The 24,107-nt window shown below is 37.9% G+C and overlaps 1 protein-coding gene across 2 annotated transcripts in view; it reads left to right on the top strand.

The window, feature by feature from the left end:
- The window catches only part of LOC136863322 (allatostatin-A receptor), a 1,657,357-nt gene extending 1,633,640 nt beyond the window's left edge, over positions 1-23,717 (top strand). For both annotated transcript variants that reach the window (XM_068225909.1, XM_067139709.2), the window contains exons 8-9: positions 6,486-6,654; positions 23,190-23,717. In XM_068225909.1, coding sequence (XP_068082010.1) covers positions 6,486-6,654; positions 23,190-23,633 — 613 coding nt within the window. In that variant the 3' untranslated portion in view covers positions 23,634-23,717. The remainder of the gene's footprint in view (positions 1-6,485; positions 6,655-23,189) is intronic.
- The last annotated feature ends 390 nt before the right edge of the window (positions 23,718-24,107 follow it).

The raw sequence follows: 24,107 nt of genomic DNA, 5'->3' as shown, positions 1-24,107 counted from the left end.
CACCGACAGTACAAAACACCATCGACAATATATTAAGGCAACAATCACCAGTCCGTCCAGTATTTGAATTTGATACTGTTACAGAGCATGAAGTAAGAGGGGAACGTATGTCAATTAAATCTCACGCAACAGGAGCTGATGAAATTCCCGTTTCATTCGTGACCTACATAATCAACATAATATTGCCCATTATTACGCATTCAATTAATTCCTGCCTTACTTCAGGCAATATCCCAATTAAATGGAAAGATGCACTCATTGTGACAGTCCCAAAAAATTCTCCTGCAAGCAATACATCTGACTACCGACCTGTCTGCATTCTCACAGCACTTTCCAAGGTTCTGGAGAAAATTATGCATAAAAAATAGTTAAATATTTGGGAAAACATTCTGTACTTGATCGCTTACAGTCTGATTTTAAGAAAGGACACAGTACTGCAACAACACTAATAAAAATCACGGATGACATTAGACGGGCTATGGACGAACGAAAACTGACTGTACTTATCCTACTTGATTTCAGCAGTGCGTTTGACACTGTAAATATTGACATATTGTTAGCCAAGTTACAAAAACGTCATATGGCTTCATATGGCTCATTCTGCTCTTGGGCTCATACCTCAAAAATAGATGACGGCGAGTTGTATCAAACATGACGACTACAGAATGGAGGACTAAACTATCTGGCGTTCCCCAAGGTCTGTTCTTGGGCCTCTTTTATTCTTAATCTATATTAATGACATTTCTTCTCATCTGAATTACTGCAACTACCACCTTTATGCTGACGATCTTCAGATGTGCTCACACTTCAAAGTTTCCGACACTGACAAAGCAATCCACCAAATGAACTCGACTCTAAATTTAATTAGCTCGTATGCAAAAGGAACTGCCTGTTAATTAACCCGAAGAAAACGCAAGCTATCATAATAGGACAATCTAGGCTTTTATATACGCTAAACATCACACAACAGCCTACTCTCATGCTCTGCGGTGAAGCTATACCTTTTTAGAAGTCTGTAAAGAAACCTAGGCGGTGTCATGAATGACACATTAAACTGGAATAACCATATAACAAGTGTCTGCAGAAAGGTATATTCCATCTCTCCACCCCCTAAAAGTGAAACAATCCATTCTTTGACATAGCATGAAATTAAAACTAATCAAACTCTCATTTTTTCAATGATGTATTACTGTGATGTCGTAACCGATGCAACTGTAGAACAAACTATGAAACTTCAAAGGGCAATGAACTCTTGCATACGATTTATATTTTCTTTGAACTTTAGGACACATAATTCCCCATAATATGCGAAGCTATCCTGGCTGAAAATCGATCAACTAAGAAATCTACATACTGCGAAACTAATTTTTCGACTTCTGAACGAATCTACACCTGAATACCTATCCTCACATTTTAACTTCCTCTCATCTAACCATGGATATAATACCAGATCAACTTCTACCCTTATGATACTGGTATGGGTATATATCTGTATATAGCTACTCTTTCCAAGTGTCTGGGGCAAGGCTATGGAACACTCTCCCTGTCAGTATATGTATCAGCACTTCAATAGTCACATTTAAACGGTCTTGTCGAGAATTCCTATTAAATACGTGATCAGCTTGTATGAATGTAAGTGTGTATGAGTGCAAGTATGATTTAGAGCTAGGTGATGTAAACAGATAATATTAATTATAAAAAACAATTATAATAAGTTTATAAGCAAATATTAATCCATTAATTTAGGTAGTTTTTAGAGACTGTTAACAATGCTATTTTTCTCATTCTTGCGGCTATGTACTCTATGTTGTGCTTAAGTGTAAGAGAAGGCCATGAGCCCTAACTTCGCCACATACAAAGGCATAAAAATAAATAAATAAATAAATAAATAAATAAATAAATAAATAAATAAATAAATAAATAAATAAATAAATAAATAAATAAATAAATATGTAAGATAATAATAATAAACATGGTGGTCATATTTATGCTTGTGTGTCAATTTCACGCATAACAGAGATGTGGCTTTTATTATTATTATTATTATTATTATTATTATTATTATTATTATTATTATTATTATTATTATTATTATTATTATTATTATTATTATTATTATTATTATTATTATTATTATTATTATTATTATCATTATTATTATTATTATTATTATTATTATTATTATTATTATTATTATTATTATTATTATTACAGTAATAATGCAAATCAAATTACATAATCTGTAGTGTGTAATATAAAAATAAATACTGATCACTTCTATGCTATAATAATAATAATAATAATAATAATAATAATAATAATAATAATAATAATAATAATAATTGAACTGTGAGTTAGGCCTCTCCGGCTGTTCAAATCATCCGCCAACTCTACTGTTGTGTTTCCCACTTCGAGTTCGTGAACTAACAGTTGAAAGTCTTTGGACAAAAGCTAATAGAGGTCTCCTCTGCTGGTCTATTACCGAAGCCTTGTGTGCAAGCATATTAATAAGATGTAGAAATTTGGCAATCATGTAAATTGATTCATGTTATTGATTGAATTGTCATCCATGGTAATAAAGTGGCATCATATCATCTTGACCCGCTCCTAGTATCCTGCTGACCAATCATCGTCTTGGCTTTCTGTTTTCTTTGGAATGTTCCACCTGTATGCTATTTAAAGGGTGTGCTTTGCTCTTGTCGTGCGGCAGTATTATTTGTGTGGTGCTACGGAGAGGAAAGATTCTCCGCAAGGGAGTCTGATGAGGCGGGGGTTCGGCTAGCCTGAAAATGGACTGATAAGGTACGGGAGAATACCAACTACGTAACTGTGTACTTAGGGAAGATTTCTACGACACTGTTTTAGAACGAAATTTCAATACACACGATCTTTACTGGTAACGTTAATTTCTATATAGGCTTCTTTTCTCCACCCCTTGTGTCCGAGTTTGCCTTGTTGGGCCTTTGTGAAATACAAGGAAGAACGAGTGAAGCACCCTCAAATTAGAATTTGGTGACTAAGATTTTGTAAACATTAAAACAACACATAGGGAATCTGCCACCTGAGCGACTGCCCTATATGCAGATCAGGATTGATTGATTGATTGATTGATTGATTGATTGATTGATTGATTGATTGATTGATTGATTGATTGATTGATTGATTGATTGATTGATTGATTGATTGATTGATTGATTGATTGATTGATTGATTGATTGATTGATTGATTGATTGATTGATTGATTGATTGATTGATTGATTGATTCCTGCTTTCGGCCTTATTTTTTTCTTCCTATAACTTAGTCACTTGGTAGAATGGATTAGCCACTGCTTCGAAGGGCATTATGCCCAGTTGGGGATTTCATGTAATCTTCTGGAATACTTTGTCAATAGCCTCCACTCATCTTGTTCTCGACCTTCTGGATAAAGTAACCTTATTGTGTTTCTTTTCTATTTCACGGTCATGTAGTATGGACATTCTGCTCCTGTTTACTTGGATCATTCAATCTATTCCTTTTACTTTGACGTATTAATAACGAGTGTACTTGTTCTTAAACTAGGGTTTGTTACCCCTTTATTGGGATATGACCTTCTAATACAATTAAAAATTAAGAGTAAATTATTTCCACCTTTTCAATACAAAATGAAGTAATGTGGGTTACATTACGGAAGAAACATTTATTGGAATTAGTTTTGACCTATTTATTAAGATCACCATCAGCCAAATTGCGAGTTACACAATGTATCTGATAGTTCATAGAAATTTTTAAAAAGTCGTGAAAACACAGTGATTTGACACTATAAAAGTGAAAAGGTAAAAATTAATATGGCCTTTTAGGTATTTGTAATACTTCCATTGGTCTAATAAACCACACAATGTGAGTTCACTGTTTTGTAATATATGATGAGCTACGGCTTCTTGTTTCCTAGAATTGATAAATGTAAAGGCCGACCTGAAAGTAAGTTGTTTTGATCTATTAAAGGTCAGATGAGCTGATTGTTATTATTGTATTTAAGCAGCAATGCTCGTAGTTGCTCCGGGCTACGCCCTCATTTACTGCAAGGTACTCGAAACTCCTAATCATTGAAAAGTTGAATTATTATCTCTTTCCGAGGTGATTATATGTAATGCATTCAGAGCTTCTGAGCTCTTCCTTAGATATAAAATTATACAGTGTTATGGAACTATTCATTGAATATTGTTGTTGCTCTATTGTTATAATGTTTATTTGCTATTAAACTGCTAATCACCAGGGAAGAGAAAGAATATATCATATTTTCCAAATATTAACTAGATTTCTTGGACCTTGTGTTCTGCTTTGTCTACCCATTCAACCCCTACGCTTCTTTTCCTCTTTAAGCCACGGAAATAAACGTAACAAGTGGTAGCAGAGCTTGGTTGAAGGGACCGGGACAAAGCCCCGTTTGATTTCTTTTCGGCAAACTTCTCTTTGCATGCTATAAGTTTCTCTATTTTCTAATTTTGTCAACACCATTTCGATTTTCCTGTTATCTCGTTGTGTCGCCGCTTTGATTAATTTACTCTGTTTTTGGTCTGTCATTTAGGGTTGTCTAGCTGTTGTGGTATTTTTTCATCATATCTTGTGGTCATGATTCAGGGTATTCGTTCTCAGTCTCTTTTAACAAATTTGTGTTGTGGGGTTGAGATTCCTCCTTTATAGATTTTAGAGGTTTTGTTCCGATTGTACGGCGTCCGTACTATCTCCATTTTATGTGCATGCCCCTTAATTCGTTTCGATCTACTCCCTTAGATCCGCGCTTCTGTTTTTAATGGTATCACCCTTGTGTGAGATTGTACTGGTTGCCTTGTTTGTTAGTAATTCTTGGACTATGATTTCCGGCTGCTGTTTTCTTTCCTTTTAGGTTTTTCTGGTTGTGCCTTTTACTGGCGTTTAACTCCTGCTATTCCTATTGTTGTACCCTTGTGCCGTTTGTCTCCTTTATGGTGAGGGAAGGTATCAAGTTGTCGTTACGTTTATCTTTTGCGGTCTGTCCTGTGTGCTATGTATCACTGGTTTTGGAGATTGTCTTTAAGCACGCCTTTCGGTTAGTTCTGAGAGTTTATTTTCGTCTGACCTATAAAGACTGTGAGAGTGAGTTTCTCTTTAACGCCTAGTGCGTTGTCCACTGTCCCTTTTCTTCTGGCCCAAATTCTGATGTTCACCTGTTGGTATCAACATCTTGTGCTGGTCTTCCTTGCTCCTTAACGCGCGTCGCGTAGTTCTCTTGATATTGCATTGTTCTACAGTAGCTCGTGCGCTCCTGTTTTCCATCTTAAATTCAGATGTGTGGGATGAAGGCTCGTTTCCTATCCCTATCATCTGAGGCCGAATATAGCAACGTTAAATTCGAACTTACTACTTTTCTCTTCTTGTTTGAGAAAGTTTGGTTTTCTCCTTATTCCTGTTCACTGGATATTTAGGCATTTAACATCTTTCCGCTGTTATCATAAGTCGCACTTCTGGTACTTTCTCGAGGTGGTTTTCCACCTCAATTTACGGTCTACTATTTGACTTTCTTGGTTGGTGTACCCGTGATGTCTTTTGTACTTGCTTTTTGCTGCATTGTATTTTTTGAATGATGAGAGTATGTGGGGAGTGTTCTGTGCTCCTAGCTGAGCACAATGCCCATCGGCACAGTGGCAAGACACCCAGAAATTGTCCTCTCCGAAGCACCACACAAATAATCACGCCGCACGTCCAGACCAGGACAAGAGCAAAACACATCCCTTAAATAGCATACAGGCGGAATATTCCAGAGAAAACAGAAAGCCAGGGTGATGATTGGTCAACAGGATACCAGGAGAGGGGCAACATGATATGATGTCACTTCACTACCGGGCATGACAATACACTCAAAAATAAATACCCTTTACATAATTACAAAATTGCTTCATGTTATTAACATTCTTGCACACTAGGATTCGGTAGTAGGCCAGCAAAGAAGAACTCTATTGGCTTAAGTCCAAATTCTTTCAGCTGATAATTCAGGAACTAGAATAAGGGAACACAACATCATCGGATGATTTGAATAGCCGGAGAGGCCTAACTCACGGTTCTATTATTATTATTATTATTATTATTATTATTATTATTATTATTATTATTATTATTATTATTATTATTATTATTATTATTATTATTATTATTATTATTAGTCCTTTGTGTTTCATCTTGTTAACGTTTGGAAGTGACCAAACGTTTGGTAGATTTAACGGTCCCTAAATATTTCCTACACATCAAATTTCCGGAACCTCGGCGTCCCTGACAATTGTAGAATTAGTTAGCGGGAAGTAAAACTAATAAAATTATTATGATTAGAGTGAAGTTTTCCATTCCACGATAGCCATGTGTCTCCAACGTCAATTGTACCTGATGCCCTGCTACTCGTTTAGTCTGCTATTGTCTGGTGGTATTTGAGCTTCTGGGACGGTCAGTGTGTGAGCTGTATGTGATCTGTTTCAGCATGAAGAACTTGAAGAATCCAAATTCCAGCCGTCGACGGTCCCTTCCCTCCTGCCATCAGGAGGAATGCATTCAGGAAGACTCACATTGCAGTAACGGGCAAATGGGCAGCCAGAAAGCTGCTCGAGCTCACCACAGGGGCGATGAAGTAAGGAGAGCAAGACAGCAGGTAATTAGTTCATCAACGTCTCGGACTACCAACATTTTTCTTTTCATTTCAATTCAACGCAAATGTCAGGATAATAGGACACGGCCGTTTTCCAGCCAATTAATTACTAATCCAGTAGGACTTGGTTAACTGGAGCCTTCACAAATTGTTTCAGAAGCTTGTAATTTGGCTTTATTTCTTTCATCCTGTGACAACTGCCAATTATGTCCATGTTGCTTAGGGTTAATGAGTGGATTTACCTGGTTCCGAGACTATTCAAAGAACATGTAAGTGTTGAAGACTGTCCACAATATAATGTATTAACTGAAAGTGTCCTAAATTCAACGTATTCAATAATTTAATTCATATACTTGTGAGTAGCTTTAACACAAACAGTGATACCAATATCTGAATATTTTATATTTCAAACATTAGTAACTTCACACAAACTAGGTTGTAAGGATGTAGAAGTGAGGTCAAATAAATATCTGGTAAGACCCCAAATAGGGTACGGTTCCAGTGTATGTGACCCACACCAGGACTACTTGATACGAGAACTGGAAAAGAACCAAAAGGAAAGTGGTACGATTTGTTCTGGGTGATTGCAGACAAAGTGGTAGTGTTACGAAAATAATTCAAATTTTGGGTAGGGAAGACTTGGGAATAAGGAGACGAGATGCTCGACTATGTAGTACGTTCCCAGTGGAGAGATGGGGTGGAATGAGATTTGTAGACGAATAAGCTTGAGCGACGTTCTTCAAAGTAGAACATATCATAATTCGAAGATAAAGTTGGAATTCGAAAACACAAATTGGGACAAATACGCGTTTATAGGACAAGTAGTAAGGAATTGGATAAATTATCAAGGTAAATGTTCGATTGATTTCCAAGATCTTCGAATACGTCTAAGAAAAGGAAAGGCTAGATGTTCTTCTCGACGTGGACAGTCGTTATCTTGGAGGGGAGTAAAGTTACGGGATGTAGTTTTACGGCGAGATGCACTTCCCGACGCTATGTTTAGTGGGACAATGATGATTCTTTTCTAACGTTGTTGTAAAGTAGTAGGACAACGGGGATTGACATAAATAAGTACACGTAACCGCATGGAGGAGTCTAACTACACAGAGCCGTATTTTACGGCAAGATGCCCTTCCCGACGCCAATTGCACAAGATGGCGGCTATACTCAGCTCCTTATGAAACGGCCCTGGGGCTGCTTGCGCAAGATGGCGGCTGCACTTATGAGACGGCTTAAGGGCTGCTTGCGCAAGATGACGGCTATACACAGCTTCTTATGGAGAAAGACGCCGGCCATGGGCGATTGTACGTGATGGCGGCTATACATGGGTTCTTATGGAGAAGGATGACAGCCATGGGGGCTTGCGCAAAATGGCGGCTATACATAGGCTCTTGTAGAGAAAGATGCCGGCTATGGGCGATTACCTATACATGAACTCTTATAGAGAAAAATGCCGGCCATGGGCGATTGCGCAAGATGGCGGATATACATGCGCTCATATAGAGAAAGATAACGGCTATGGACGAATACACGTGATGGCTACTACATATAGGCTCTTATGAGAACGCCTAGTGTTATAAGAAACACATTGGTTACATTTAAGCCCCTAGTAGTCGAATAAATTATCGGACAAACATGTAAATTGAAATTTCAGTTCGGAAATATACAGCTTGAATCTGTTGGCATGGGTTATAAGCATGTAGCTCATGCGGAAAGTAAAATTAAACAGAACGCCTAGTGCTATAAGAAATACTTTGGTTACATTTAAGCCCCTAGCAGTCGAACAAATTATCGGATAAACATGTAACTTGAAATTTCGGTTCGGAAATATACTGCTTAAATCTGTTGGCATGGGTTATAATCATGTTGCTCATGCGGAACGTGAAATAAGAAATACATTGCTTACATTTAAGCCCCCGTGCTATTATACTGTTTTGAACTTGCAGTGATGACGCTATCATGGTTATGCATGTTTAGACTTGTTCGTTATCAAGTTCACTTACTCAAGCATTTATAAATGGAATGAGTAGGTCTAAGGAGGCAAAGGAACGCAATAAGTACAACATTTTGAATGCAATGAAATATTTATTGCATAATGATTTACAAAATTAAAACAATCTTATATAACAGTCTTGGATTTGCTGCCGACAAGGTTGCAATGCTCTTCAACAGCTTTCTGCGAAGAGGTAGCATGCTTCCGAAATTGTAATGCCTCCTGCAACATTCAAATTAAACAAAACATTTAGTGGCTATGAGTTATATTTTACTATATATGTTATGTTTTACAAGAATATAATGCAGTTTTTACCTTGTTGTTATTCATGTGGTTTGTTCCTTTTATGAATTATCTTGATCATGAACTGAAATGAATGGAAAAAGTTCATCCATACACTGTGTACAGTGTTCAGTCCTCGGATTTGGTCCATCTCAATCATCATCATCATTGTGTCCTCGATGCTTGTAATGACGTTGACAGGTTCTCCATAAAGCTACATCGATTTACATCTTACTATAGAGAGGAAGGATATCCCGAAAATTATTTACGATAGGAGCAGCGTACGTAGATAAAAATCCTGATGGTAAACATTGAATCAGATATTTCGTCATCGGAGATAATGTTCTATGTTTATAGAACATCTGAATAGCCATACTTATTTGTGTAAGACAAATAAGATGTTGCGTATTAGCATGCGAACAGCATGCATATTGACAGTTTTGTGTTATTAAGATGATTGTCTGTAGCTGTGAAGACTTTTTTCTTCTTTCTGTTCCATAGCGTATGATGTCGAAGCACACACTTATGTTGGTGATAAAGGACTATTCCGTAGAAAAAGGGATTGAGCTGACCTCAGTAACTGCGAAGAGGAGGAGGAAGAGGAGGAGGAGGAGGAGGAGGAGGAGGAGGAGGAGGAGGAGGAGGAGGAGGAGAAACGTAGCTGACCTGTGAGGGGGAGGAGAACGAACACTGCTATGTCTGGTCGGATGAGGAGGAAGCTGTTATCTTAAAAATTGTTGCATTCAAAAAATAGTGTCGGGAAGGGATTATGTTACACAATAATTTGCTTACGGCGTAATTCTCTTTTTTAATCTCTCGTACATACATTGTGTACCCAACATCTTGATAAGCTCTTAGGAGTTGTAATCGTTCAACGAGTAAGTTAACGTCTTTACAGTATCTTACATCTGCATAGGGTAACAGAGTTTTGCTAATACGTGTAGACAGTAGATGTGTAGAAAAGGGAAGAACTTGTTTTTATGCGGTATGTGCTCCTGCAAGGTTATCAGCAGATAAAAACTCAACACGGTTTGATTGAAAAGAAGCGGTTAAATCGTGTTTTCTTCCCCTGCTGCATCTTGCTTACTTCTTGAGATGTTTGCACAGCTACAAAACATGTTATTGGCTTAGAAGATAAAGTAGAATGAAAAAGCTATGATGGAAAAGAAACTTTGGGTTCTTCTTGTTCTTACTTATGCTCTCATCCTTATTTGGTGGTGCGAGGTTAGTAACAGAACATGTAGTAAGCTGAGACGATGTTATATCGTTTCGATTACGCTTCTTTATGTCGCGCTTTCAACATTTAGTTAATGTTTCTGTGCGTCCTACTCGTAAATTATTTAAACAAATGTCATTAGAATTTACATGTCGTGTGAGATTATCACGTCTGTTGATTATAGCAGTACATTGTTTGCATGCATATATTTCGAAGTTATGCTTTACAGCTTTGAGTCGTTGAAGATTGTCAAGTCTTGAAAAACTCACACTACAAAGATCACACATAAACATAATAGATGTTTTAAAGGTAGATACGATGTCTAGTTTCACACTGCAACAACACCGGCAAATAACAACTGCCTATCTATCTGTAAAACTGCGTCAAATATGGAGGAGTAGGAGGAGGAACTATGCCCTATCAGAGGAGGAGGAGGACGAAGTTGCTATTTTTAAAGCCGTTTAAGGTAAACCCTCCTACACTCGGTTTTCCAAGCAAAGGCTGAGATGTACCTTAACTATGGCTACGACCCTACTACCTTCATAGTAATAGAATTTTGATAAAAAGCACGTGGATTTTAAATTGCCCGCCACTGTGTGCATAAGGTGGCAATAGTGAGGTTTAGTGCCGTAAAGATGACAGCAGTGAGGTTAGCGATGTTCTGCTGTTTAAACTTACGCGCCCACGTGGTAAAAGATGACAGCTGTTATCTTGACAGATGCGAAAAAAACACGTGGATTTTAAATTCCGCGCCACGACGTGCATAAGGTTGCAGCAATGAGGTTTAGCGCAGTAAAGATGACAGCAGTGAGGTTAGCGATGCTCTGTTGTCCTTAAAAGTGAAGTTAAGGTCCGTCAAAATGACCACTATCACCTTGACAGCTGTCAGAAAAGCTCGTGGCCAAGGACGTTGCTTTGTTTACAAACAAGAGCACGTGGTCGTGAAGTCACGGTCACGTGGTATGCTGCGTCACCATGCGAAATTCAAAATCTACGCGCACGTGGATAGAACTTGTCAAAAGCACGTGGATTTCAAATTCCTCGCACTGCGTTGTTAAGTTAGTGCACATAGGACATGCTAAGATAGCAGCTGTCATGTTTTGTTTAATTTGAATGTTGCAGGAGGCATTACAATTTCGGAAGCATGCTACCTCTTCGCAGAAAGCTGTTAAAGAGCATAGCAACCTTGTCGGCAGCAAAACCAAGACTGTTGAATTTGTTTTAATTTGGTAAATCATTATACAATAAGTATTTCATTGCATTCAGAATGTTGTACTTATTGCATTCCTTTGCCTCCTTACACATACTCATTCCATCTATAAAGGCTTGACTAAGTAAACTTGATAACGAACAAGTCTAAACATGCATAACCATGATAATGTCATCACTGAAAGTTAAAAAAAGAATGATAGCAAGGGGGCTTAAATATAAGCAATGTATTTCTTATTTCACGTTCCGTCTGACCTACATGCTTATAACCAAGGGGAAAACATTCAAAAAGTATATTTCCGAACCGAAATTTCAATTTACATGTTTATCCGATATGTTCGACTGCTAGAGGCTTAAATGTAACAAAAGTATTTTTATAGCACTAGGCGTTCTGTTTAATTTTACTTTCCGCATGATCTACATGCTTATAACCCATGCCAACAGATTCAAAAGTTAAATTTCCGAACTGAAATTTCAAGTTACATGTTTATCCGATAATTTGTTAGACTGCTAGAGGCTTAAATGTAACCAATGTATTTCTTATAGCACTGGGCGTTCTGTTAAATTTCGCTCCTGCATGAGCTACAAGCTCATAACCTATGGCAACAGACTGAAATAACATGTTTCCGAACAGATATTTCATGTTAAATGTGTACGCGATAATTTGTTCGACTGCTCGGGGCTTAAATGTAAGCAATGTATTTCTTATAGCACAAGGCGTGCTGTTTAATTTCAATTTTCGCATGAGCTACATGCTTACAACCCATGCCAACAGATTCAAACAGTATATTTCCGTACTGAAATTTCAAGTTACATGTTTATCCGATATACGTTCGACTGCTAGGGGCTTAAATGTAACCAATGTATTTCTTATAGCACTAGGCGTTCTGTTTAATTTCGCTCCTGCACGAGCTAGAAGCTTATAACCTATGGCAACAGACTGAAATAATATGTTACCGAACCGATATTTCATGTTACATGTTTATGCAATAATTTGTTCGACTGCTAGGGGCTTAAAAATGCACGCAATATATTTCTTATAGCGCTACGCGAACTGTTTATTTCATTTTCCACATGAGCTACATGCTTATAACCCATACCAACAGATTCAAATAGTAAATTTCCGAGCCGAAATTTCAAGTTACATGTTTATCCGATAATTTTCTAGACTGCTAGGTGCTAAAATGTAACCAAAGTATTTCTTATGGCACTGGGCGTTCTGTTTAATTTCACTTTCCGCAGGAGCTACATGCTTATAACCGATGCCAACAGATTCAAATAGTATATTTCCGAACCGAAATTTCAAGTTACATGTTTATCCGTTAATTTGTTCCACTGCTAGGGGCTTAAACGTAACCAATGTATTTCTTATAGCACTAAGCGTTCTCATAAGAGCCTGTGTATAGCCGCCATCTCGTGTAATCGTCCATAGCCGTTATCTTTCTCTATATGAGCGTATGTATAGCCTCCATCTTGCCCAATCGCCCATGGCCGGCATCTTTCTCCATAAGAGGTCATGTATAGGCGCCATCTTGCGCAAGCGCACTTGGCCGTCATCTTTCTCCATAAGAGCCCATGTATAGCCACCATCTTGTACAATCGCCCATGGCCGGCATCTTTCTCCATAAGAAGCCGTGTATAGTCACAATCTTGAGCAAGCAGCCCTTAAGCCGTCTCATAAGAGCAGCCGCCATCTTGCGCAAGCAGCCCATGAGCCGTCTGATAAGAGCAATCGCCATCTTGCGCAAGCAGCCCTAGGCCGTCTCACACGAACAGCCGTCATCTTGCGCAAGCAGACCCTAGGCCGTCTCATAAGGAGCTGTATATTGCCGCCATCTTGTGCAATTGGCGTCGGGAAGGGCATCTTGTCATAAAACTAAGGACAGTCCCTTCAAGATGGCGGATGTGAGGTTAGTCTCGTTAAGGGCAACTAGCCGTTAAAGTGAGGTTAGGAAGCCGTCTCATAAAGAGTTATGTATAGCCGCCATCTTGTGCAATTGACGTCGGGAAGGGCATCTTGACGTAAAAATACGGCCCTGTGTAGTTAGACTCCTCAATGTGGTTACGTGTGCTTACTTATGTCAATCCTCATTGCCCTACTATTTAAAACAACGTCAGAAGAGATTCGTAATTGTCCTCCTGCTCAACATTTACTCGGGAAGGGCATCTCGCCCTAAAAATACGTCCTGTAACATAATACTCTCCAACATAACGACTGTCCACGTCGAAAAGGGCATCTAGCCGTAAAACTAAGGTTAGGACCCTCCATGAGGTTAGGCTTGCTCTCTTATACTTCGGGAAGGGCGACTAGCCGTTAATGTGAGTTTAGGCCCCTGAAGAGAACGTAGAATTCAAATTTCGCGGCACCACGTGCATAAGGTGGTAGCCATGATGTTTAGCGACGTAAAGATGACAATACTGAGGTCAGCGATGGTCACTTGTTTAAAGATGACAGCTGTCAGCTGTTAAAAAGCACGTGGCTTTGTTTGCAAACAAAAGCACGTGGAATTCCAATTTTGCGTGTGTCGAATTCAAAGTCCCCGCGCACAGTCACGTGACCCGCTCCGCGACCTCTGACTGGAGGGCCGTGGTACCGCTATTGCTCCTTTACTATTGGCAACTGATTGAACCCACTTCGAATTACTTTCTAATAGAAACAATAACAACAATTTAGAGGGGAGCGCTAGTGGCACCTTACAACGTGCATGTGCGTGGGTTTCTTTTTTAAGTCAATCGCGTGGGCAAACATAAATTCAAAAACCCTAGAATCCAATGTGATGTGCGTAATAACTGGTTCCACATTTCTTCCTTTAATCTAAAGGAGAAAGTTAACATATTCTTGGAAACTTCAACCACACCATGAAAGTGTGATAATTTCATCCAACCCATGCTTAAAAATATGGGAAATGATATCAACCAAAGAGCTTCTGCTGGCACAATTGGTTGCCCAACATACCGAGCAAATTAGCATTTATTACTTTCAACCCAAATCTCATAAATCTCAAAAGACTACTCTAGAAGATCTTTACAAATATTTCAGATGTTTACAAGAGAAGCTGGACGAGAATTCTTCATTTTGAAGTTTCAAGAATTTAAGGAAACAAGTGATTTTTCAGAACTAAAAATGTATTATTAAACAAGCAACATGATGACATTTACTGATAGACGACTAACAACATTACCGTAAGAGAAAAACATTGGAAATACATGGAATGTCAGAGTTACAACATGAAAAACCTACTAAAATTATTGTAAAATATGTAGATTGGGCCTATAGTATTGGGTCACTTCAAAGATGACAGATACGAGACAGAGGCTCAAGAAACACTAATAACAATCAAGTGAGGGATTATTGCTTATTTGCTTTTTTTACAATTTTGCTTTACGTCGCTAGGAATGGGAAGGAAGCGACCCTGGCACTAATTAAGGTAGAGGCCCAGCATTTACATTGTGTGAAGTTGGGAAATTACGGACAACCATTTTCAGTTTTTTCGACAGTGGGGTTCGAAACCACTATCTCCCGAATGCAAGCTGATAGCTACATCACCCAAACCACGCAGCCACTTGCTCGGATTAGTCAGAATAGTTGGCAAGGTAAGGGAAACCTTAAACACTAACAAAATAAGGCTCGGCATTAATGAGCATAATCAATGAGTTAATTCACTATATAATTAAAAATTAATTAATTAAATTAATTTAAACTAATTTATTAAAACATTAATTAAACCTCAGAGAGTTAACAATTTTAGTTTTCATAAAGCTAACTTTCATTAACTTTAAAATCAGTTATGGGATGAAGATTGGGTTGAATTAGATATTTTCAGAGATCCAAATGAGGCAATAATTCTGTAATGGACAAAACTGTACCTAAAAGAAAATGTTACTAGAAAACAACGTACGTATCCATGTTGGTTTACAAAGGAAATTATATGTAAACCACAGCTTAACGCCTTACAGGAAAGGGATATTAACTTAGGCGAGACGAGTAAAGCAGGGAAAAAAACTATGCAGAAAAAGATGGCAATATAAAATTGAAGAAAAGGAAACTGGCATATCTGTATAAATTAAAGTCAGTGGGGATGTTAGACTCTGATCTTAATAATTAAAAAAGAGGGATATACACGAAAACTTACATACGTGTTCTCATAATGTTAGAGGACTACAAGAATATACACTGGCCCCCATGCAACAGAGTTTAACTGAAACTTATTTCCACCCGCGAATGTATATTAAGGAAGTAATTAGTTTAAAATATAGCATCATTTGACGATATCAGAAAGGTAGGAAATGGGATGTTTTATTAGCAGTTTATAAGGATATTTCAGCAGTTTACATTGATAGTGGGATGGCACATCTTGAAATATTTTGTGTACAAATGATTGAGAGAAACGTGTTTTTACAGCGAGGTAACACAATCATACCAGGCGATTCGCCCCATGAACTTCCGATCTATCAGTGGAGAGATGGCATGGAATGACATTAGCACACGAATAAGTTTGAGTGATGTTTTTAAAAATAGGAAAGATCATAATATGAAGATGGAATTCTAGAGTTCAAACTGGAGCAAATATTTGTTTATAGGACGAGGAGTTAATTTACAAAAGGATACAATAAATTTCCAAATTCTTTGCAATTATATAAGAAAAGACTAGGTATACGACAGTTAGTGAATCTGCCACTTAGGAGATGCAGATCAGTGGTGATTGATTGATTGATTGATTGATTGATTGATTGATTGATTGATTGATTGATTGATTGATTGATTGATTGATTGATTGATTGATTGATTGATTGATTGATTGATTGATTGATTGATTGATTGATTGATTGATTGATTGATTGATTGATTGATTGATTGATTGATTGATTGATTGATTGATTGATTGATTGATTGATTGATTGATTGATTGATTGATTGATTGATTGATTGATTGATTGATTGATTGATTGATTGATTGATTGATTGATTGATTGATTGATTGATTGATTGATTGATTGATTGATTGATTGATTGATTGATTGATAACTCTCATAACATTGTACTTAAAATATTAACAACGTAAACGACAATGTGAAACTGACAAGAGATTCAGGCCTTCTTGTATCCCAAGACGTTTAGTATCCTTTGTCACTTGAATTATGCAGGAATTAATTTGCAAAATTAACAAAACCTCAAAGAGTTAACAGTTATCATTTTCATAAGGCTAACTTTCATTAACGTAAAAATCTGTTATGTGATGAAGGTTGGATTGAAACAGATATTTTCAGAGATCCAAGTGTGGAAATTCGTTTGCTTTCTGTAGGATATTTGACTCCCTAATAGAGGAAACTGTACCTGAAATAAAATGTTACGTGAAATAGGGGTATCCATGTTGGTTTACAAAGGAATTTATTGCCATAATAAAACTGAAGGAATATCATAGGAGACGTTGAGAATGTTCTGAATTTAGCTTAAATAAATATAAAGATAATGGAAGAGAAACTAATGTTATGATAAGTAAGGCATACAAATCCTAAGTTATAGAATAGGAATGAAGTATTTGCATCAACCCTAAAACCTTTTGGAGCTTTACTAAATGCAGAAATATTATCTTCAATGGCGTTAAATTGAATAGTAAAAAGATTGTGGATGTCTTTGCTTCATTCATTAAAGGTGCTTATTAGGAGAAGCGGGTATAATACATAACCTCACATTTTACCCAACTCTAATATTGTTGAAATTGTGCATTCAAAGACAGCAAAAGAAATTAAAACCTAGTAAGTCAAGTAGTCCCTATAGTACTCCATTGACGTTCTGTGTTGAAGTACTAAGGAAATTCTGTCAAAAACACCAACAACAATGTAAAGCACTGTATTTGTTTTCATTAATTAATCACATCCTATCCAGGTATAACCTCTTAATAAACGTATTGTACCTGTCCAAGGCTTCAGTACATAAATAAAGTACCGTGGCTCATAGATATGATATTAGAATGGAGCACCTCTGATGGGCTTCGAACTCAGACTAGTATCGAAGTCTCATCTCCCCTACTAGAATAGTACGCTAGCTAAGTCGACAGAACATTACGGGTCTGAATGGACCGTCCGATGGGGCGATAATCTTCTAATAATTTCTATAGTAGGGGTATTAATTATGAGAGGATTACTAGTTCATTACTAATGAGAAGATAAAACATATCTTATACAACAACTTTACTATACTAGTGAAACACATCTTATTCACATGGATATGCCATACAATACCCTTTAAAAATAAATTTATGTCGATCTTGACATTTTAGAAGTATGGGAGTCTCTTTCTACACTTCATTCTACGCTCAATTATTTCAATCTTCCAGAGGCGTTTCCTCTTGAATTATTTACATTTTGCACTTGCACTTATCACATTGCGCATTGCCTATCACGATTGCAAATATTTAATTGGTATGGGCACCGCCTGCTATAATTCTGTTTATCTGTCGAGAATTAATATATTCAAATTATACCAAGTTACGATACCCTTACATCGAATGAACTGAAGTAAATTGTATGTTCCTATGACTATATTTCCAAAAATTTGGAGGTCGTATCACGTCATTTCCCTAAATTAATCATTGCTGAATATGCAATATAATACACACGCCTATTTCATTAGGATTCCAGCAAATATACCAACATGACATTATATAGAACGTTGCAATTCTGTGTACGAAACAGAGCGACTTCAAACATCCAATATCTCATGAATATACAATTTTCACTCCCTGTAATTAACAGAGAAAACATATGCACTTTAAATACACTAGATGTAGTTGCAGGAGGTTCAATCCATCTGACGGTAAAAACAGTGAGGAGCATTCACTTTCACTGTATCCAAGGAGTGAACCTGGATCTCCTGAGACATGGAATATTTTAACCTGTGACCCTATACGTTTTAAATGGTTAAAGAAGGAATTGGTGGGATCGTTCATCTCAGAACACTGGAGCTGAATCAACGGTGTTAATAATAAACGGTAGCTTGGAATCATTGTCACACGGACAGCGATCACCACAGTTTCGTACCGTTTCTACTAAATTTGTTAGCGGCACACTGTCCACGTAAATGGCTTAATCAAATTGTGGTTACTTCCACATAAAATCACGAACTTTAATAAATCACGGTAGTGTACTGTTCACACTTCAGAATGATTCGTTCTCAAAGAACTCACACTCAAGTCACGACGAACTGTTAACGAACTGATGACGAACTGAGAATGAACGCCCCTTTCTCAAAATGCACTCCGGTAATACGTAACGTACAGTAACGAACGGGGTATCAAGTTGTAGCTCCTGTACTCCCATTTTCACTGAGTGAATCTTATTAAAATAGCTTCGTAGATTCTCGACCAATCTTAAAAGCGTCCTTTGGTCTCTGTCAATGGATGATGACGAGGGCTAGGGGAATCCTTGAGCTCGTTGCCGCGGTTAAGACCCAACATCTGGTAACCATTAAGGCGCACCCTTGTTATGGCGTAATTACCGTTCTTTCAATTAGGTAGAGCACTTCTCGGCTTTATAATTATGTGTAAAATTCTCGGATTCAAATGAATGTTTGCACGTGACTATCCGTTGAGTATTGTGCGATTTATATTAATTGTCTGGTGAAAAACAATTGAATTTGGTCAATTGGCAGTGGTGAATGAATGAGGAAAATACGGTATAATGTTAGTTCTTACGTTGGATATCCTCCATGAGCTCTGCTAGTGACCTAGATACTCAGTCACGTGATCACGCGTCTCTTTTCATCTCGCTCGCGGTTGGAGTGAGAAAACTTCAAATACAAGCGCTCCTGAAATGCCTCGCTGCTAATTACCAACAACTAGAGTTGTGTCGCGCGAGTCAGCGTACTGTCAATCGTGTCCCGGAACGGGTGGGAAAATCCTGACTTGGACAATTTTTATCGTAGAATGACGCGGAAAACGGCATGTTTCATCCCGTGGGTATCATGACAAACTATAGGTTACGTTGTGAACGGTCACAGTATATTATACTGAAGAACCTCACAGTTATATTATTTATCAACGAGAAAGTTAGTTGTTGGTAGTGCTGCTGCTGCTGCTGCTGCTGCTGCTGCGCGGTACAGTCTACTTTTAGCACGCGTACCGCCTGCCAGTTGAGATTTATATTCAGTTCGAAGGTGTGGCTGATATCTTACCACTTGCTACGGGATTACTGTGGCTCACAGCAGAAAAGACGAAGGAGGATTGATTAGGTAGGCAAAGCAAAACATAAGTTTCAGGAAATGTAGTTAAAATTTGGAAAAGTTTATATTTTCTTCTCTTTTCAGCTGATTAACAATTTAATATTGCATTAAGAATAAATATACTACATGTATATAAACGCTGAGCTGTAAGCTCAGGAAAAAACAATATTTAATGAACAATCCATAACATTGTATAACCTTATACCTAAGCAAGAGCTCAGAAGATCTGAATAAATTACACCAAAGCACCTCGGAGGGAGGTAATAATTCACATATTCAATGATCAGAAGTATCGAGTATTTTGCAATAAATCAGAGCAAAGCCCCAAGCCAGTACGAGCATAGAAGCTTCGATGCCTCTCCTAATAATAATCAGCTCATCTTGACCTTTTAAAGATCACAGTTACACAATTACGATTAGGCCGGCCTGTACAGTTTACCAAATTATTCATGAAGTAAAGAAGCCGTAGCTCCTCACATCATTGCAAAGGTCGGGACTCAAACCTAGACGCCCATTTGACCGAATAAAATATTGCACAAGACGTAGAAGGAAATATTACAAAAGGGGTGACAACCCGTTGCTTAAGAGATAAGTACACTCGTTATCTGTCGGTGATAACTCTAGAAAAATGGATTAAATGATCCTAAGAACGAAAGCAGAAGGCCCACACTACATGATCGTGAAATGGAAACGAAAATCAGTAAGCTTAAATTGTCCAAAAGACCGAGAACAAAATGAAATGAGGCTAAAATCAAAGCACTCCAGAAAAGTATACACGAAGTCCTTAACTGGGCGTACAGTGGTAGCTAATCCACTCTACCAGGTGACTAATTATAGAAAAGTTTAAAGGCCAAAGAAAGAATTTAAATTTAAATGTTAACAAAAAAACTTTGTCACGAAATACAAAACTGAGAGAAAGTTAACGAAGTAACCTCACTCGTGCTTCCTCATATTTTACAAAGACCCATCAGAACAAAATTCTGTGATCGAAGACGGAGAAATGAAGCCTACATAAAAGTTAAAGATACCAGAAAGATCCTGCATATAAAATTTAAATTTGAACGAAAACAGAATATTACGGTCTAAAATGGGTTGTAAAAATCTTCCCTGATTACACTTCAAAGACGATTGCATAGTTGGTATCCTCCCGACCTTGTCAGACCATTTCCAGGCTATCCATAACCTCTCAGAGGGACTTTCCTCTCCGTACCACCACTCAAGTAATACAGCCCCACGTCAATACAACTACAAGAGCGAAACCCACCCCTTAAATAGCAGACGAGCGGAACATTCCCGAGGAAAAATAAAGCAAAGACAATGATTTGTCAACAGGATACCAGGAGAGGGGCAACATGTTATGATGTCAGTATACTATCAGGCGTGACATTACCATCATAAAAATATTTCCTTTAAAAAATTAAACCTTGACACCACAAATTTCTTCACGCAATGAACTCTCTGCACACTAGGCAACACTAGTAAAACGCCAGAGGTGACCTCTGTTTGCTTAAGTGCAAAATTATTCCAGCAGATAGTTCAAGAATTTGAAATAGGGAACACGACAGTAGGGCTGGCGGACGATTGAATAGCCGAAGAGGTCTAACTCACGGTACAGTCCTTCCACTCTCCCTACTTGTAAGATCAACTTCATCCATCTCGGAGATATTTACACAGGCGAAAAATGAAATCCCAACACCAAGAAAGAGTTGTGCTAAACAAACGAAATTCAGGAGGCGTATATGCACATCTGAAAGATGACGTCTATACAGATTTGCGCGATAGTCAACAAACAGTGGTCCTGGTAGCGCCACTATGACCATGCAAAGGAAGTATATTATAAATACCCACTGTTCACTCCGTGAGCGTTAGTCATCATCTGGTGTTGACGCTGTGAAGTAGATGTGAGTCAAACGTGGCTTTAAAGAGAAGAAGAAGGCAGTATCTACAGGGGTGTCCACTGACCTTATTTGTAAGTTAATATACTGTGTTTATCTATGTTCATAATTGCTGCAGGATTCGTACACCTCTCTACAATGAATAGAACGGAAAACATAAAATTTATTGGCACGCTAGTTTTATTAAACAATAATTTTTTTATTACATAATTTTCAAGAAAGGAAAAGAAGAAGAACTAAAACAGGAAAATGAGGCCACACTGCCTGTATCCAATAAAACGTAAGTTAAGTAAATTTAAAACACGTACAACAACTTGAGTACAGTTCATATAATGCCACTTCAATCATTTAGTGCCTCAGTTGATACGATATTACTGAGTAAGTGGGTCACGTAGTTATCAGCTTGCAATCGGGAGATAGTGGGTTCTAATCCCACTGTCGGCGGCCCTGAAGATGATATTCCGTGGTTTCCCATTTTCATACAAGGCAAATGTGCTCAAGTTCTTGTACGTGTTTTAAATTTACTTAACCAATGATTTGTTGGCTGCAGGCAGTGTGGCCTCATTTTCCTGTTTTATTTCTCCTTCTTGTACTTCTTGAAAATATTGTAGCTAAATAAATTATTGTTTAATAAAGTTGCGTGCAAATAAATTTAATGATTTCCGTTCAATTCTTTGTAGAGGGGTGTCCAATGACCTGATTTATAAGTTAAAATACTGCGTTTTACGAAGTTCATATCTGCTGCAGTATTAGCCCCCTTGTGGACATGGTTCGTTATGACATACCAGTCATAAATTCTACAAATACCATTAACTATTACATGAGTGTCCACTTTTATTAAAACTAACCAACAAGAAGTAAACGTACGTAATTTCTTTAAGAAACTCTCACTATTTGAATTGCAACCACCTTTGGACTAAAGGGACGCCAGGCCTCAGGAGGTTAATATGAAACTCTTCTCAAAAGACCGGACGAGTTGGCCGTGCGGTTAGGGCAGCGCATCTGTGAGCTTGCATCCGGGAGATAGTGCGATAGAATCAACTGTCGGAAACCCTGAAGAAGGTTTTCTGCACTTTCCCATTTTCACACCAAACAAATGCTGGGGCTGAAAATTAATTAAGGCCACGGCCGCTTCCTTCCCCCTCCTAGTCCCTTCCTTTCCCATCGTCGTCATAAGACATATCTGTGTCGATGCGACGTAAAGCAAACTGTAAAAAAACTCAAAAGAAACAATGTTGATGTCTAAATCATCCAAAGAACTATCCAAAGACCTCCTCGCTAAAAATGATGCCCCTTTTTTCAGACATGTTTTTATTGTTCCCTCATTTAACACAAAAAAATGTTTTCAAAGTGTCCAAATTTAGCTTTCGGACCGTAAAGCTCTATGCGAATGCAAGACCGCCCAACGCATATGATCTGCAGGTAATGTTGACAAAACAAACAATAATAATTTCGTGTCGCTTTTATTAGCCTTGTGCAGCTCTTGTAATGCAGACCCTCGAAGAGGGAGCGCGGCTTCTACCGTGTATGGGAAACTGCATGTCATTGTTGTGGAGGATAGTGTTGTGCAGGGATGTGAGTGACATCGCCCCGCCAAGAATCGAGTCAAGGGCTATCTGAACCGAAAGTGAATACGCTGATCATTCAGCCAGAGAGCCGTATAATTTAGCGTTATTGTTGCCTTAACTATGAACGTTCCTTATCTTTGTTTTTCTTTCCCAGGTCATCAAGATGCTTATCATCGTCATTGTGCTGTTCTTGGTCTGCTGGGGTCCTCGCATCATCATGGAGATTCTCATAACAAAGGGCATGATGCCTTTCACAAGCACTGTCTACAGACTTCGTGTCACGTTCTACGTTCTACCCGTAGTGCATGCGTGTGTAAACCCCTTCATTTATTCTTTTATGTCAAAGAATTTCCGTCGATCCTTCCAGCGTCAACTGGAGCGTCTAGGTTGCAAAACTTGCGCTGCCATGGGCAGTGTTAGCGGACTCCACGGAGCAGGGAGTAGTCGGCTGCTTCGAGAAACCATAACGTCACAGAAGATCTATCGTCCTGGCTTGAGACACCCAGGACGGGGTTCAACTTCGTCCAGCACGAATTGCAACACTGACCTGACGAGACACACTGAGGTGGACAACATATTAACTGCAGCTGACGTGTGACTGTGGACCTCCACTTATTTATGTAATATTAATATGATTGGAACTTTCTGCTTATAAATGTTTATATTTGTCTGTATTTTAAGAAAATGCCAATAAAAATCTAATTGTGATATACTCTACAGTAATCTTACTAAACATTCTATTGTGAAAACTACCATTTTGTTGTTCAGTTGAATAGTTAGTGAACTTCTCAGATTATATTCATTTGTAATATTACTATAAAAGTTTATACTTTTTGCATCAGCGCTTAATGAATCCCACAGGAATCTACTCTGACTTAAATGTCTGGAATGTGGATTAGGATGTTCTTATCTGTGAATTTACGCACTAACGGTAATGTCTTACTAGATAATCTTTAATTCAATTCCATACTTTTATTTCATCAAAATCATTAACTTGCATTTACTCGCCAATGCATAAAAATGAATTATAGTATGAAGAAACTTCTCAAATGAACAGGATCATGGAACACGA

This window comes from Anabrus simplex, chromosome 2 (genome assembly GCF_040414725.1).
Source record: "Anabrus simplex isolate iqAnaSimp1 chromosome 2, ASM4041472v1, whole genome shotgun sequence".
NCBI lineage: Eukaryota > Metazoa > Arthropoda > Insecta > Orthoptera > Tettigoniidae > Anabrus > Anabrus simplex.
Note: the sequence above shows the minus strand (reverse complement) of the source record. Positions and strands in the feature narration are given on the sequence as shown.